Source organism: Oncorhynchus gorbuscha, linkage group LG02, assembly GCF_021184085.1.
Source record: "Oncorhynchus gorbuscha isolate QuinsamMale2020 ecotype Even-year linkage group LG02, OgorEven_v1.0, whole genome shotgun sequence".
NCBI lineage: Eukaryota > Metazoa > Chordata > Actinopteri > Salmoniformes > Salmonidae > Oncorhynchus > Oncorhynchus gorbuscha.
This window is the reverse complement of record NC_060174.1, coordinates 13,695,010-13,710,826: the sequence shown is the minus strand read 5'-3', so window position 1 is coordinate 13,710,826 and position 15,817 is coordinate 13,695,010. Positions and strand designations below refer to the sequence as shown.

Here is a 15,817-nt window from a genome sequence, read left to right as displayed (position 1 = left end):
GGCAGTCTCAAAAATAAGTCAGTTCTGCACTTCTGGTTTTCTTTGATTATCTACATGTTTCTGTCTAGTTCTTATAATTACAGCATCAAAAAGGCTGGAATAATGAGTCATGAACCCACACACACACACACACACACACACACACACACACACACACACACACACACACACACACACACACACACACACACACACACACACACACACACACACACACACACACACACACACACACACACACACACACAAAGACAAAGACACACACACACACACACACACACACACACACACACACACACACACACACACACACACACACACACACACACACACACACACACACACACACACACACACACACACACACACACACACACACACACACACACACACACACACACACACACACACACACACAGACTTGCTTAGACACACACACACACACACACGTTAGCAGGGAGATTTACAGAAAAGACAGGTTTTGTGATTACCATGTGTAAAGGCCAGTGCAGATGGATGCTGCTCACTACTGTTTAAAGGTCAACATCTCTTTAACAGGAACAGGCAAAGCAACAGAGGAGTGGTGGAGGGAGAGGGGGTGAGAGGGGTAGGGGAGGAGAGGGAGAGAGGGAGGATAGGAGAGAGAAGAGGTGAGTCAGAGGATGGAACTGTGATGTCACCAAATGTATCTAGTCTACCATGTGTGTGTGTGTGTGTGTGTGTGTGTGTGTGTGTGTGTGTGTGTGTGTGTGTGTGTGTGTGTGTGTGTGTGTGTGTGTGTGTGTGTGTGTGTGTGTGTGTGTGTGTGTGTGTGTGTGTGTGTGTGTGTGTGTGTGTTTGTGCTTGTTTGTGTGTGATACTCTGCTGCTATAATCAGATTGTCAATGCTGAGAAAGCAAGAGGGAGGGATATTCTCAGAAAAGAAGGCAGGCTCTGTGACAAAGAGAATGAGGAGAAAATAACACAATGGGAGGAGCATCTTTTAACGGCTGTTGTCGGATGAAGAAGGAGAACCAAGGTGCAGCGTGGAAGGCATTCATGATTTTTAATAAAACTTAACACCGCAACAAAATAACAAAGTTCAACGAAACGAAACAGTTCTGTCAGGTGCAGACACTAAACAGAAAACAACTACCCACAAAACCCAACCGAAAAAAGGACAACTTATATATGATCCTCAATCAGAGACAACGATAGACAGCTGCCTCTGATTGGGAACCACACCAACATAGAAATAAATAAACTAGAATGTCCACCCTACTCACACCCTGGCCTAACCAAAATAGAGAATAAAAACCTCTCTATGGCCAGGGTGTGACACATCGATTCATTATAAAGTCTGATTAAGTAGATCAGAGATCAAACACTAAATTAATAACTGTGTTACTATATTTATTTGTATGCTAACTTTATTGGCACGGTATAATAAACTACTGGTATAAATTAGTCTTACTAAAATACTAAAAACAAAGCCAACATCTACAGCTAGGTATTGGGTGCACCAGTATTTGTCCATTAGAGATTTTGAGGAAGAGCAAGGAAAACTCTACAAGTTCGAAAATGCCACCTGAATTCACTACAATTATGAATTATTGGTTCACTAATAAGTGATATCTTCATACTTACAGTACCAGTCAAACGTTTGGACACAACTACTCATTCAAGCGTTCTTCTTGATTTTTTAAACTATTTTCTACATTGTAGATTAATAATGAAGACATCAAAACTATGAAATAACAGATATGGGATCATGTAGTAACCAAAAAAGTGTTAAACAACTTTGAGATTCTTCAGAGTAGCCACCCTTTGCCTTGATGACAGCTTTGCACACACTTGTCATTCTCTCAACAAGCTTCATGAGGTAGTCACCTAGAATGTATTTCAAATAACAGGTGTGTCTTGTTAAAAGTTGACTTGTGGAATTTCTATCCTTCTTAATAAGTTTGAGCCAATCAGTTGTGTTGTGACAAGGTAGGGGTGGTATACAGAAGATATTGTCATGTTTTGTCTTATATTGTCTTGTCATTTTGCTTTCCCTTCTGTTCGTTTCCCCCTGCTGGTCTTATTAGGTTCGTTCCCTTTTTCTCTCTCCCTCCCTCTCTCTCCTCTCTCTATCGTTCCGTTCCTGCTCCCAGCTGTTCCTATTCTCCTACTCAATCATCTAGTCTTTTCACACCTGTTCCCTATCTTGTCCTCTGATTAGAGTCCCTATTTCTCCCCTTGTTTTCCGTTTCTGTCCTGTCGGATCCTTGTATGAAGTTCGCCGTGCTGTGTCTTTGTCTCGCCCTGTCGTGTCTTGTTTCCCTCAGATGCTGCGTGTGAGCAGGTGTCTGAGTCTGCTACGGTCGGTGCCTTCCCGAGGCAACCTACAGTTAATGGTCGAGTCTCCAGTCTGTCCTCGTCACTACGAGTGGAATTAATTTTTTTATGTTTTGTTTTCTGCTCTGATTGTCCAGGAGTATTGCTTATATCCTTTACTGGAATAAAGACTCTGTTTTCGCCAAGTCGCTTTTGGGTCCTCATTCACCTGCATAACAGAAGGATCCGACCAAGAATGGACCCAGCGACTACTGATTCTCGTAACACTGCCGTCGAGATCCAGGGAGCCATGCTCGGCAGACACGAGCAGGAATTGTCTGCTGCTCGTCATGCCGTTGAGAACCTGGCCGCTCAGGTTTCCGACCTCTCTGGACAGTTCCAGAGTCTTCGTCTCGTGCCACCTGCTACTTCCTGGTCTGCCGAGTCTCCGGAACCTAGGGTTAATAACCCACCTTGTTACTCCGGGCAGCCCACTGAGTGCCGCTCCTTTCTCACCCAGTGTGATATTGTGTTCTCTCTCCAACCCAACACATACTCTAGAGAGAGAGCTCGGGTTGCTTACGTCATATCACTCCTTACTGGCCGGGCTCGAGAGTGGGGCACAGCTATCTGGGAGGCAAGGGCTGATTGTTCTAACAATTACCTGAACTTTAAAGAGGAGATGATTCGGGTTTTTGATCGTTCAGTTTTTGGTAGGGAGGCTTCTAGGGCCCTGGCTTCCCTATGTCAAGGTGATCGATCCATAACGGATTACTCTATAGAGTTTCGCACTCTTGCTGCCTCTAGTGACTGGAACGAGCCGGCGCTGCTCGCTCGTTTTCTGGAGGGACTCCACGCAGAAGTTAAAGATGAGATTCTCTCCCGGGAGGTTCCTTCCAGTGTGGACTCTTTGATTGCACTCGCCATCCGCATAGAACGACGGGTAGATCTTCGTCACCAAGCTCGTGGAAGAGAGCTCGCGTTAACAGTGTTTCCCCTCTCCGCATCGCAACCATCTCCCTCCTCCGGCTCAGAGACTGAGCCCATGCAGCTGGGAGGTATTCGCATCTCGACTAAGGAGAGGGAACGGAGGATCACCAACCGCCTGTGCCTCTATTGCGGACTTGCTGGACATTTTGTCAATTCATGTCCAGTAAAAGCCAGAGCTCATCAGTAAGCGGAGGGCTACTGGTGAGCGCTACTACTCAGGTCTCTCCATCAAGATCCTGTACTACTATGTCGGACCATCTACGCTGGACCGGTTCGGGTGCTACATGCAGTGCCTTGATAGACTCTGGGGCTGAGGGTTGTTTTATGGACGAAGCATGGGCTCGGAAACATGACATTCCTCTCAGACAGTTAGGGAAGCCTACGCCCATGTTCGCCTTAGATGGTAGTCATCTCCCCAGTATCAGATATGAGACACTACCTTTAACCCTCACAGTATCTGGTAACCACAGTGAGACTATTTCCTTTTTGATTTTTCGTTCACCTTTTACACCTGTTGTTTTGGGTCATCCCTGGCTAGTATGTCATAATCCTTCTATTAATTGGTCTAGTAATTATATCCTATCCTGGAATGTTTCTTGTCATGTGAAGTGTTTAATGTCTGCTATCCCTCCTGTTTCTTCTGTCCCCTCTTCTCAGGAGGAACCTGGTGATTTGACAGGAGTGCCGGAGGAATATCATGATCTGCGCACGGTCTTCAGTCGGTCCAGAGCCAACTCCCTTCCTCCTCACCGGTCGTATGATTGTAGTATTGATCTCCTTCCGGGGACCACTCCTCCTCGGGGTAGACTATACTCTCTGTCGGCTCCCGAACGTAAGGCTCTCGAGGATTATTTGTCTGTGTCTCTTGACGCCGGCACCGTTGTGCCTTCTTCCTCCCCTGCCGGGGCGGGGGTTTTTTTGTTAAGAAGAAAGACGGTACTCTGCGCCCCTGCGTGGATTATCGAGGGCTGAATGACATAACGGTTAAGAATCGTTATCCGCTTCCCCTTATGTCATCAGCCTTCGAGATTCTGCAGGGAGCCAGGTTCTTTACTAAGTTGGACCTTCGTAACGCTTACCATCTCGTGCGCATCAGAGAGGGGGACGAGTGGAAAACGGCGCTTAACACTCCGTTAGGGCATTTTGAGTACCGGGTTCTGCCGTTTGGTCTCGCTAATGCTCCAGCTGTTTTTCAGGCATTAGTTAATGATGTTCTGAGAGACATGCTGAACATCTTTGTTTTTGTCTACCTTGACGATATCCTGATTTTTTCACCGTCACTCGAGATTCATGTTCAGCACGTTCGACGTGTACTCCAGCGCCTTTTAGAGAATTGTCTCTACGTGAAGGCTGAGAAGTGCTCCTTTCATGTCTCCTCCGTCACTTTTCTCGGGTCTGTTATTTCCGCTGAAGGCATTCAGATGGATCCCGCTAAGGTCCAGGCTGTCAGTGATTGGCCCGTTCCAAGGTCACGTGTCGAGTTGCAGCGCTTTCTAGGTTTCGCTAATTTCTATCGGCGTTTCATTCGTAATTTCGGTCAAGTTGCTGCCCCTCTCACAGCTCTTACTTCTGTCAAGACGTGCTTTAAGTGGTCCGGTTCCGCCCAGGGAGCTTTTGATCTCCTCAAGAAACGTTTTACGTCCGCTCCTATCCTCGTTACTCCTGACGTCACTAAACAATTCATTGTCGAGGTTGACGCTTCAGAGGTGGGCGTGGGAGCCATTCTATCCCAGCGCTTCCAGTCTGACGATAAGGTTCATCCTTGCGCTTATTTTTCACATCGCCTGTCGCCATCGGAACGCAACTATGATGTGGGTAACCGGAATAAAGATTATTTTTTCGCCAAGTCGCTTTTGGGTCCTCATTCACCTGCATAACAGATATCCCTAAATATGGACATGTAAAAGAACAATTTATTTTTGTAATTCGTTTTTTTAAATGTAACCTTTCTTTAACTAGGCAAGTCAGTAAAGAACAAATTCTTATTTACAATGACGGCCTACCCTGGCCAAACCCGGACTATGCTGGGACAATTGTACGCCGCCCTATGGGACTCCCAATCAAGGCTGGATGTGATACAGCCTGCCATATCTTGCCATATTATGGCTGATTATCAGCTGAAATAAGCAAAGAGAAATGACAGTCCATCATTACTTTAAGATATGAAGTTCAAGAAAATCTGGAAAATTTCAAGAAAGTTTCTTCAAGTGCAGTTGCAAAAACTATCAAGGGCTATAATGAAACTGGTTCTCATGAGGACCACCACAGCAAAGGAAGACCCAGACTTACCTCTGCTGCAGAGTATAAATTCAGTTACCAGCCTCAGAAATTGAAGCCCAAATAAATGCTTCACAGTGTTCAAGTATGAGACACATCTTAACATCAACTGTTCAGAGGAGACTGCGTAAATCAGGCTTTCATGGTCGAATTTCTGCAAAGAAACCACTACTAAAGAACACCAAAAATAAGAAGGGACTTTCTTGGGCCAGGAAACACCAGTCTGATGAGTCCAAATTTGAGATTTTTGTTTCCAACTACAGTGTCTTTGTGAGATGCAGAGTAGGTGAACATATGATCCCTGCATGTGTGGTTCCCAGCGTGAAGCATGGGGGAGGAGGTATGTGGGTGCTTTGCTGGTGACACTGTTTGTGATTTATTTAGAATTCAAGGCACACTTAACCAGAATGAGGCTACCACAGCACTCTGCAGCGATACGCCATCCGATCTGGTTTGCACTTAGTGGGACTATCATTTCTTTTTCAACAGAACAATGACCCAAAACGCACCTCCAGGCTGTGTAAGCATTGGAAAAGCATTCCAGGTGAAGCTCGTTGAGAGAATTCCAAGAGTGTGCAAAGCTGTCATCAAGGCAAAGGGTGGCTACTTTGAAGAATATAAAATATAAAAAAATCTATGATTTTACATTTACTATTTCATAGTTTTGATATCTTCACTATTATTCTTCAATGAAGAAAATAGTTTAAACATTTTTTTAAAACTTGAATGAGTAGGTGTGTCTGAACTTTTGACTGGTACTGTATGTAGCGGACATGAGTCGGTGATTTTTGTATATTTTGATGTTACAGTAATAGGACCTAGCATTTGAGCGAGCAAGAGAGAAAATGATTTTGATAGCTAGCACTGATCCCAATGACTCAACTGCTCCGAGATTGAGAGAAAGAGAACGGCTCATTTTCAGGTATTCACAAGGGTCATTTGAATTTCCTGAAGTAGCAGGAAAATTCTCTGCAACAAAAGAGTGATCAAGTTAAGATCCAACCTTTGTATGGAGATTTGATGAGCAACTATCTGCATTTACTCCCGTTACGGCCAGTTGGAACAACCAAAAAAAGGTTTAAATAAAAATGTAACTGAAAAGATGCCTATTCCTGCACCTCCAATGTAAATCATTCATTAGTGCCACACACAGGTCCGAAGTCTACAACAGCTCAATACATTGGAGGTGCTGAATAGGCATTTTTGTTTGGTAGCTTGTAAATGTGTATTTAGAACTTTTTGGGATGTACATACCGGCAGAAAGGGGAGTAAATGAAGATAGTTGCTCATTGAAACTCCATACTGTATTTGGTGAGTAACGAACATATTTTGACATTATAACGCTTGCAGAGCTGTCTATTGGAAGTTTGATTCGGAGCTTCCTGGGCGTTAGAGAGGAAACACATCATATTAATTGTCTAAAGCTCCAAAGCACAGATAGTGGGGCAGGAACTGGGTGGTATGTGGTACATAGGAGGTAAAAAGGAATAACCTCTCCTGTTATTCATCATGATTAAAGGAAAACTCAACCCAAAAACAATATTTTGGTATTTGTTTCATTAGTCCATTGTTGACATAGTCCCACAATGTTTTGCTTATCATCAATTGAATTTTCAAGATATATAACTTTCAAATTACAGAAATCATACCAGTATGATGTATTTTGCATCATATGATGCAAAATGAAAACATTTTGGAACTATGTTAACAATGGACTACTGAAACAAATATCAAAATATATGTGGCCTTTATCAGCCTCCAGGATCAGACATGAAGAAGCTAGAGCTCACATATCCAACACCATCACAACCACAATGACCACCACCACCACTACAACCACAACCACAACCACCACCACCACCACTACAACCACACCACCACCACTACAACCACAACCACAACCACCACCACCACCACTACAACCACAACCACCACCATTACCACCACCTAGCTCACATATCCAACACCATCACAACCACAACCACAACCACCACCACTACAACCACCACCACCACCACCACCACCACTACAACCACAACCACAACCACCACCACTACAACCACCACCACCACCACCACCACCACCACCACCTAGCTCACATATCCAACATCATCACAACCACAACCACCACCACCACCACCACCATCACTACAAACACAACCACAACCACCACCACCACTACAACCACAACCACCACCACCACCACCTAGCTCACATATCCAACACCATCACAACCACAACCACAACCACCACCACCACCACTACAACCACAACCACAACCACAACCACCACCACTACAACCACCACCACCACCACCTAGCTCACATATCCAACATCATCACAACCACAACCACAACCACCACCACTACAACCACAACCACCACCACCACCTAGCTCACATATCCAATACCATCACAACCACCACCACAACCACCACCACCACCACCACCACCACTACAACCACAACCACCACCACCACCACCACCACCTAGCTCACATATCCAATACCACAACACAACCACATTATCACCACAACCACAACACCACCACCACCACCACTACAACCACAACCACAACCACAACCACCACCACCACCACTACAACCACAACCAACCACCACCTAGCTCACATATCCAACACCATCACAACCACAACCACCACCACCACCACCACCACAACCACAACCACTACCACCACCTAGCTCACATATCCAACACCATCACAACCACAACCACCACCACCACCAACACCATCACAACCACCACCACCACCACAACCACAACCACCACCACCACCTAGCTCACATATCCAACACCATCACAACCACAACCACCACCACCACCACCACCACCACTACAACCACCACTACAACCACAACCACAACCACCACCACCACCACCACAACCACAACCACAACCACCACCACCACCACCACCACCACCACCACCACCACCACCACCACTACAACCACAACCATCACCACCACCACCACTACAACCACAACCATCAACACCACCTAGCTCACATATCCAACACCATCACAACCACCACCACCACTACAACCACAACCACAACCACCAACACTACATCCACAACCATCACCACCACCACCACTACAAACATTACCACCACCTAGCTCACATATCCAACACCATCACAACCACAACCACCACCACCACCACCTAGCTCACAGATCCAAAACCACCACCAGGCTCACAGATCCATCACCACTACCACCACCACCACCTAGCTCACAGATCCACAACCACCACTACCACCACTACCACCACCACCACTACTATCGCCACCACCACCAAGCTCACAGATCCACCCCCACCACTACTACTACCACCACCACCACCACCACCACCACTACTACCGTCACCACCACTACGACCACCACCACCACCACCACTACTACCGCCACCACCACTACCACTACTACCACCACCACCAAGCTCACAGATCCACCACCCAGAATGAAAGAAGGTATGCACATAAGTTAAGGAGTCATAAATTGACTCCTTCAGTAAATACTGTATAACTCTGTCCTCAGGTTGAAAGAGATCTCTCACGCAGCTGGGGCTGTATTGGGGTTAGTTGTGGGGTTGTGTACACCACACGAGTGTGTATGTGTGTGATCAAGGAGCCCTGCAGCATAGGCTGATTCCAACCGTCTCTGGGTGGGTCTGGAGATTTATACCAGGCTCAAAGGCTCTGAGTGCCGAGAGTGATTGATGCCAGGCTCAAAGACTCTGAGTCCAGATAGTGATTGATACCAGGCTCAAAGGCTCTGAGTCCAGATAATAATTTTCTGGATCTAATGGAAGCTACAGTACAGAGCTAAAGTTGAGAGTCCCCACAGGGGGAGAACAGACTCTGAGATAAGGCAGTCCACGATTGATGAAGTACAGTATACATCATGCAGTTATACTGCCAGCTGTCAATAGGATGGCAGAGAACAACAAAAGGGAAGATTTTTCAATACATAATGAATACAGATGTTCCATCTTAATTTGATCACCCTTTTGCAGGATAACTTTCCTTCAATGCAGGAAATATAAAACTTGTAGGGTATTTGAGGTATAAAAAAGGCTTCTGAAGTTTGTAATTTCCACGTTGAAATTTCCGACTTGATTTTCCCTTATGAAAAATGTATCAACCCCTACAAAAATACTGATAAAAAATAATCCACATAACAATTCACATGTCCTGTTGCTGCAGGATTCTTTTCCTGCTGTAGTAAACTGGCTCAAATGAAGATCCCACATGTGTGTCAGACACAATATCATGATATGGGGAGAATGAGAACAACAACTAGATGTACTCACTGTGCTGTTTTTTCTTGGATTTAGACCAAATATAACAAAGTAAAAACTTATTTCTAACCTGTTTAGTCCAAGTTACTCTATTATTTCATCATCACATTCTAGCTCTTGGCTGGGAGTGGACTTTAAATTGCTTCTGATTTTCTGGAAAAGTTTGGGAAGCTGGAAGAAAAGAGGACTTAGTTGTGCTGCACATGTACAGTACAATAGCAGCCAAAACTCTCTGAAGCTTGTAACCATTCAACCGTGAACAGAACATCTCCAGACACAGCTCCTGATTTTTTCCTGTTCTCAACTCCTGTCCTTTGTAGCCTCTCCTTGTCTGGAGCCACCTGAGAGACACAGAGTCCTTTCACGTGCCGTGGCTCACTACTCCTGTATCACACCCTGAGGGAGCAGGAAGACAGGCAGAGGAGACCTATCTTTTCTGCATTCTGAAACACTATACAGTATTTACAAAAGTATATGGACACCCCTTCAAATGAGTGGATTCGGCTATTTCAACCAAACCCATTGCTGACAGATGTATAAAATCGAGCCCACCGACATGCAATCTCCATAGATAAACATTCTCAGTAGAATGCCTCACTGAAGAGCTCAGTTACTTTCAATGTGGCACCGTCATAAGATGCCACCTTTCCAACAAGTCAGTTTCATCAAATTCCTGCCCTGCTAGAACTGCCCTGTCAACTGTAAATGCTGTTATTGTGAAGTGGAAACGTCTAGGAGAAACAACTGCTCAAAGTGGTAGGAAGTGACCACAAAATAGTAGAGAACACAAACTCACAGAACTGGACCTCCGTGTTCTGAAGCGCGGAGCACCAAAATAAATAGTTTACTCGGTTGCAACACTCACTACCGCGTTCCAAACTGCCTCTAGAAGCAACTTCAGCACAATAACTGTTCATCAGGAGCTTCATGAAATGGGTTTCCATGGCTGAGCAGCCGCATACAAGTCTAAAATCACCATGCACAATGCCAAGCGTCGGGTGGAGTGGTGTACTTGTATTTGTATTCCCTATGGATCCCCAAGGCAGTAGCTACTCTTCCTGGGGTCCGGAAAAAATTAAGGCAGTTATACAATTGTAAAAACATTACAATATATGCATAACAGATTTCACAACACACTAAGTGTGTGCCCTCAGGCCCCTCATTCACTACCACATATCTATAACACAAAATCCAAGCTCGCATCCGCTACAAGACCATGGTGCCACGGAGCTGTGAGGGGAACGGCACCTCATACCTCCAGGCTCTGATAACACCCAAACAAGGGCACTGTGTTCATCCACCTCTGGCCTGCTACCACTGAGGACGTACAGCTCCCGTGCCCAGTCAAAACTGTTCGCTGCTCTGGCCCCCAATGGTGGAACAAACTCCCTCACGGATGGAGACACCTTAATACGTAGGATAGGATAAGTATTCCCCCCCTTTAAGATTTAGATGCACTATTGTAAAGTGACTGTTCCACTGGATGTCATAAGGTGAATGCACCAATTTGTAAGTCGCTCTGGATAAGAGCGTCTGCTAAATGACTTAAATGTAATGTAATGTAAGTGTGTGTATAGTGCGGATGTTATTATGTGTGTGTGTGTGTGTGTGTGTGTGTGTGTGTGTGTGTGTGTGTGTGTGTGTGTGTGTGTGTGTGTGTGTGTGTGTGTGTGTGTGTGTGTGTGTGTGTGTGTGTGTGTGTGTGTGTGTGTGTGTTTGTGTTGCTTCACAGTCCCCGTTGTTCCATTATGTGTATTTTTATCTGTTTTTTAAATCTGATTCTACTGCTTGCATCAGTTACCTGATGCGGAATAGAGTTCCATGTAGTCATGGCTCTACTGTATGCAGTTTTGTTCGCCTCCCATAGTCTGTTCTGGACTTGGGGACTGTGAAGAGACCTCTGGTGGAATGTCTTGTGGGGTATGCATTAGTGTCTGAGCTGTATGCTAGTCGTTTAAACAGACGGCTCGGTGCTTTCAACATGTCAAATACAAGTAGTGATGAAGTCAATCTCTCCACTTTGAGCCAGGAGAGATTAACATACATATTATTAATGTTAGCTCTCTGTGTACATCCAAGGGCCAGCCGTGCTGCTCTGTTCTGAGCCAATTGCAATTTTCCTAAGTCCCTCTTTGTGGCACCTGACCACACAACTGAACAGTGGTCCAGGTGCGACAAAACTAGGGCATGTAGGACCTGCCTTGTTGATAGTGCTTTTAAGAAGGTACAGTAGACAACACTTTATTATAGACAGACTTCTCCCAATATTAGCTACTGTTGTATCAATATGTTTTGACCATGTTTACAATCCAGGATTACTCCAAGCAGTTTAGTCACCTCAACCTCCTCAATTTCCACATTATTTATTACGATATTTACTTGAGGTTAGGGTTTAGTGAATGATTTGTACCAAATACAATGCTTTTAATTGTTTAAATATTTAGGACAAATGTATTCCTTGCCACCCATTCTGAAATGAACTGCAGCTCTTTGTTAAGTGTTGCAGTCATTTCAGTCGCTGTAGTAACTGACGTGCATAGTGTTGAGTCATCCCCATACAAAGACACACTGGCTTTACTCAAAGCCAGTGCCATGTCGTTATTAAAGATTGAAAAAAGTAAGGGGCCTAGACAGTTACCTTGGGGAATTCCAGATTCTACCTGGATTATGTTGGAGAGGCTTCCATTAAAAAACACCCTCTGTGTTATGTTAGACAGGCAACTCTTTATCCACAATATAGCAGGAGATGTGAAGCTATAACACATAAGTTTTTCCAGCAGCAAAATATGATCGATAATGTCAAAAGCCACACTGAAGTCTAACAAAACAGCCCCCAAAATCTTTTGTCATCATTTTATCTCAGCCACTCATCAGTCATTTGTGTACTGTGCTTGTTATATGTCCTTCCCTATAAGAGTGCTAAAAGTCTGTTGTCAATTTGTTTACTGTAAATTATCCCTGTATCTGGTGTCACGCCTTGGTCATTGTATTTTGTGTTTTTGTTATATGTTTGGGTAGGCCAGGGTGTGACATGGGTTTATATGTTGTATTCGTATTGTGGTTTGTATTATTTGGGATTGCGGCTGATTAGGGGTGTGTCTAGTTAGGCTTGGCTGCCTGAGGCGATTCTCAATCAGAGTCAGGTGCTTGTCGTTGTCTCTGATTGGGAACCGTATTTAGGTAGCCTGAGTTTGCGTTGCATTTTGTGGGTGTTTGTTCCTGTCTCTGTGTTGTATTCACCAGATAGGCTGTAATTTAGTTTCACGTTTCGTTTGTTGTTTTCTTATATCAGTTATTTCATGTACCGTTTTCATTCATTAAAGTCATGAGTAACCTACACGCTGCATTTCGGTCTGACTCTCTTCTTACAACAGACGAACGTCGTTGCAGAAACACCCACCACCACTCACAGACCGAGCAGTGTGTAAACTGGCAGGAGCTAAAGGAGGACGTTATGGACAGCAGAAGCATGGATTATACGACGTGGGAAGAAATCGACAGGCGGGCGGCCGACCCAGAGAGAGTGCAGGCGCCCGCCTGGGATTCGCTTCAGCAGTGCGAAGAGGGCTACAGGCTAATGGAGTCAAAGAGGAAAACACGGCGATGCAGAGCGAAAAACGAAAGTAACGGAGGAGAGCGCAGAGAGAGAGTGGCTGAGTCAGGAGTCAGACCTGAGCCTACTCTCCCTGTTAATCGTGAAGAGCAGTTGCAGTGGGAGAGGCTGCACCACTTGGAGATATGGACATGGGAGGAGGAATTAGACGGTAAAGGACCCTGGGCGCAGCCGGGAGAATATCGCCGTCCCAAGGATGAAATAGACTCGGATAAAGCGGAGAGGCGCAGGTATGAGGAGGCAGCACGGCGACGCGGTTGGAAGCCGGAAAAGCAGCCCCAAAAAATTATTGGGGGGGAGCTAGAAGGGAGAATAGTTATGCCAGGTAGGAGACCTGTGCATACTCCCTGTGCTCACCGTTGGGCTAAAGAGACCGGGCAGGCACCGTGTTATGCTATGGAGCGCACGGTGTTTCCAGTGCGGGTGCAGAGCCAGGTGAGGCACATACCAGCCCTTCCTATTGGCCGGGCTAGAGTGGGCATCGAGCCAGGTAAGCTTGGGCAGGCTCGGTGCTCAAGAGCTCCAGTGCGCCTGCACGGTCCGGTCTATCCAGAGCCACCTCTACACACCAGTCCTCCGGTAGCAGCTCCCCGCACCAGGCTTCCTGTGCGTGTTCTCGAGCCAGTACCACCAGTTCCAGCACCACGCACCAGGCCTCCAGTGCGCCTCGCCTGTTCATTGCAGCCAGCGCTTTTCTCCTCTCCTGCGCTGTTGGAGTCTCCCGCCTGTTTAGCACAGCCAGAGCCTTTCTCCTCTCCTGCGCTGCCGGTGTCTCCAGTCTGCCCAGCGCCGCCAGTGCTCCCAGTCGGCCCAGCGCGGCCAGTGCTCCCAGTCGGCCCAGCGCGGCCAGTGCTCCCAGTCGGCCCAGCGCCGCCAGTGCTCCCAGTCTGCCCAGCGCCGCCAGTGCTCCCAGTCTGCCCAGCGCCGCCAGTGCTCCCAGTCTGCCCAGCGCCGCCAGTCTGCCCAGCGCCGCCAGTGCCACCAGTCAGCCCAGCGCTGCCCGACAACCAGTCTCTTCCAGATCTGCCCGACAACCAGTCTCTTCCAGATCTGCTCAACAACCAGTCTCTTCCAGATCTGCCAGCCAGCCAGGATTTACCGGAGCCTACTACCTGCCTGAGCTTCCTCTCAGTACTGAGCTTCCTCTCAGTACTGGGCTTCCTCTCAGTACTGGGCTTCCTCTGTCCCGGGCTGCCCCTCTGTCCTGAGATGCCCCTCTGTCCTGAGATGCCCCTCTGTCCTGAGATGCCCCTCTGTCCCGAGCGGCCCCTCTGTCCCGAGCTGCCCCTCTGTCCCGAGCTGCCCCTCTGTCCCGAGCTGCCCCTCTGTCCCGAGCTGCCCCTCAGTTATGTGGGGATCTGGGTGAGGACTATTAGGCCATGGTTGGCGGAGAAGGTGGATGATCCCAGGACGCTAAGGGGAGGAACTAGGACATTAATGGAGTGGGGTCCACGTCCCAAGCCAGAACCGCCACCATGGACAGACGCCCACCCCGACCCTCCCTATGCTCTTGAGGTGCGTCCGGGAGTCCGCACCTTAGGGGGGGGGGGTTCTGTCACACCTTGGTCATTGTATTTTGTGTTTTTGTTATATGTTTGGGTAGGCCAGGGTGTGACATGGGTTTATATGTTGTATTCGTATTGGGGTTTGTATTAATTGGGATTGTGTATGATTAGGGGTGTGTCTAGTTAGGCTTGGCTGCCTGAGGCGATTCTCAATCAGAGTCAGGTGCTTGTCGTTGTCTCTGATTGGGAACCGTATTTAGGTAGCCTGAGTTCGCTTTGTATTTTGTGGGTGTTTGTTCCTGTCTCTGTGTTGTAGTCACCAGATAGGCTGTAATTTAGTTTCACGTTTCGTTTGTTGTTTTCTTATATCAGTTATTTCATGTACCGTTTTCATTCATTAAAGTCATGAGTAACCTACACGCTGCATTTCGGTCTGACTCTCTTCTTACAACAGACGAATGTCGTTACATCTGGTAAAACGCAATTTCTTCAAAAATGTTACTAAGGGTTGTTAACTGTCATGTTTGTCATTCATTGTCATGTCTTGTCCCTGTGCTCCCCATGCTATTCGTTTCCCTCTGCTGGTCTTGTTTGGTTCTATCCTTCTCTCTCCCCCTCCCTCTCTCACTCTCTCGCTCTCTCTTCTCTCTGTCGTTCCGTTCCTGCTCCCAGCTGTTCCTATTCCCCTAATCATCATTTAGTCTTTCCACACCTGTTCCCGATCCTTTCCCCTGATTAGACTCCCTATTTATTCCTTTGTGATCCGTTCCTGTTCCGTCGGTTCCTTGTTTTGTATTCCATGCTGTGATTGCGTT

The 15,817-nt window shown here is 46.5% G+C and overlaps 2 protein-coding genes across 5 annotated transcripts in view; one reads left to right on the top strand and one right to left on the bottom strand.

Moving 5' to 3' along the window:
• LOC123997471 (alpha-N-acetylgalactosaminide alpha-2,6-sialyltransferase 5-like) overlaps positions 1-15,817 on the bottom strand; it is a 52,620-nt gene that overhangs the window by 30,566 nt on the left and 6,237 nt on the right. The window lies entirely within an intron of this gene.
• The window catches only part of LOC123997460 (choline transporter-like protein 5-B), a 123,459-nt gene continuing 114,443 nt past the window's right edge, over positions 6,802-15,817 (top strand). For all 3 annotated transcript variants that reach the window (XR_006832113.1, XM_046301738.1, XM_046301725.1), the window contains exon 1: positions 6,802-6,876. Coding sequence is in view for 2 of the 3 variants with exons in the window: in XM_046301738.1 (XP_046157694.1) it covers positions 6,810-6,876 (67 nt within the window). In the remaining variant the exon portion in view is untranslated. The remainder of the gene's footprint in view (positions 6,877-15,817) is intronic.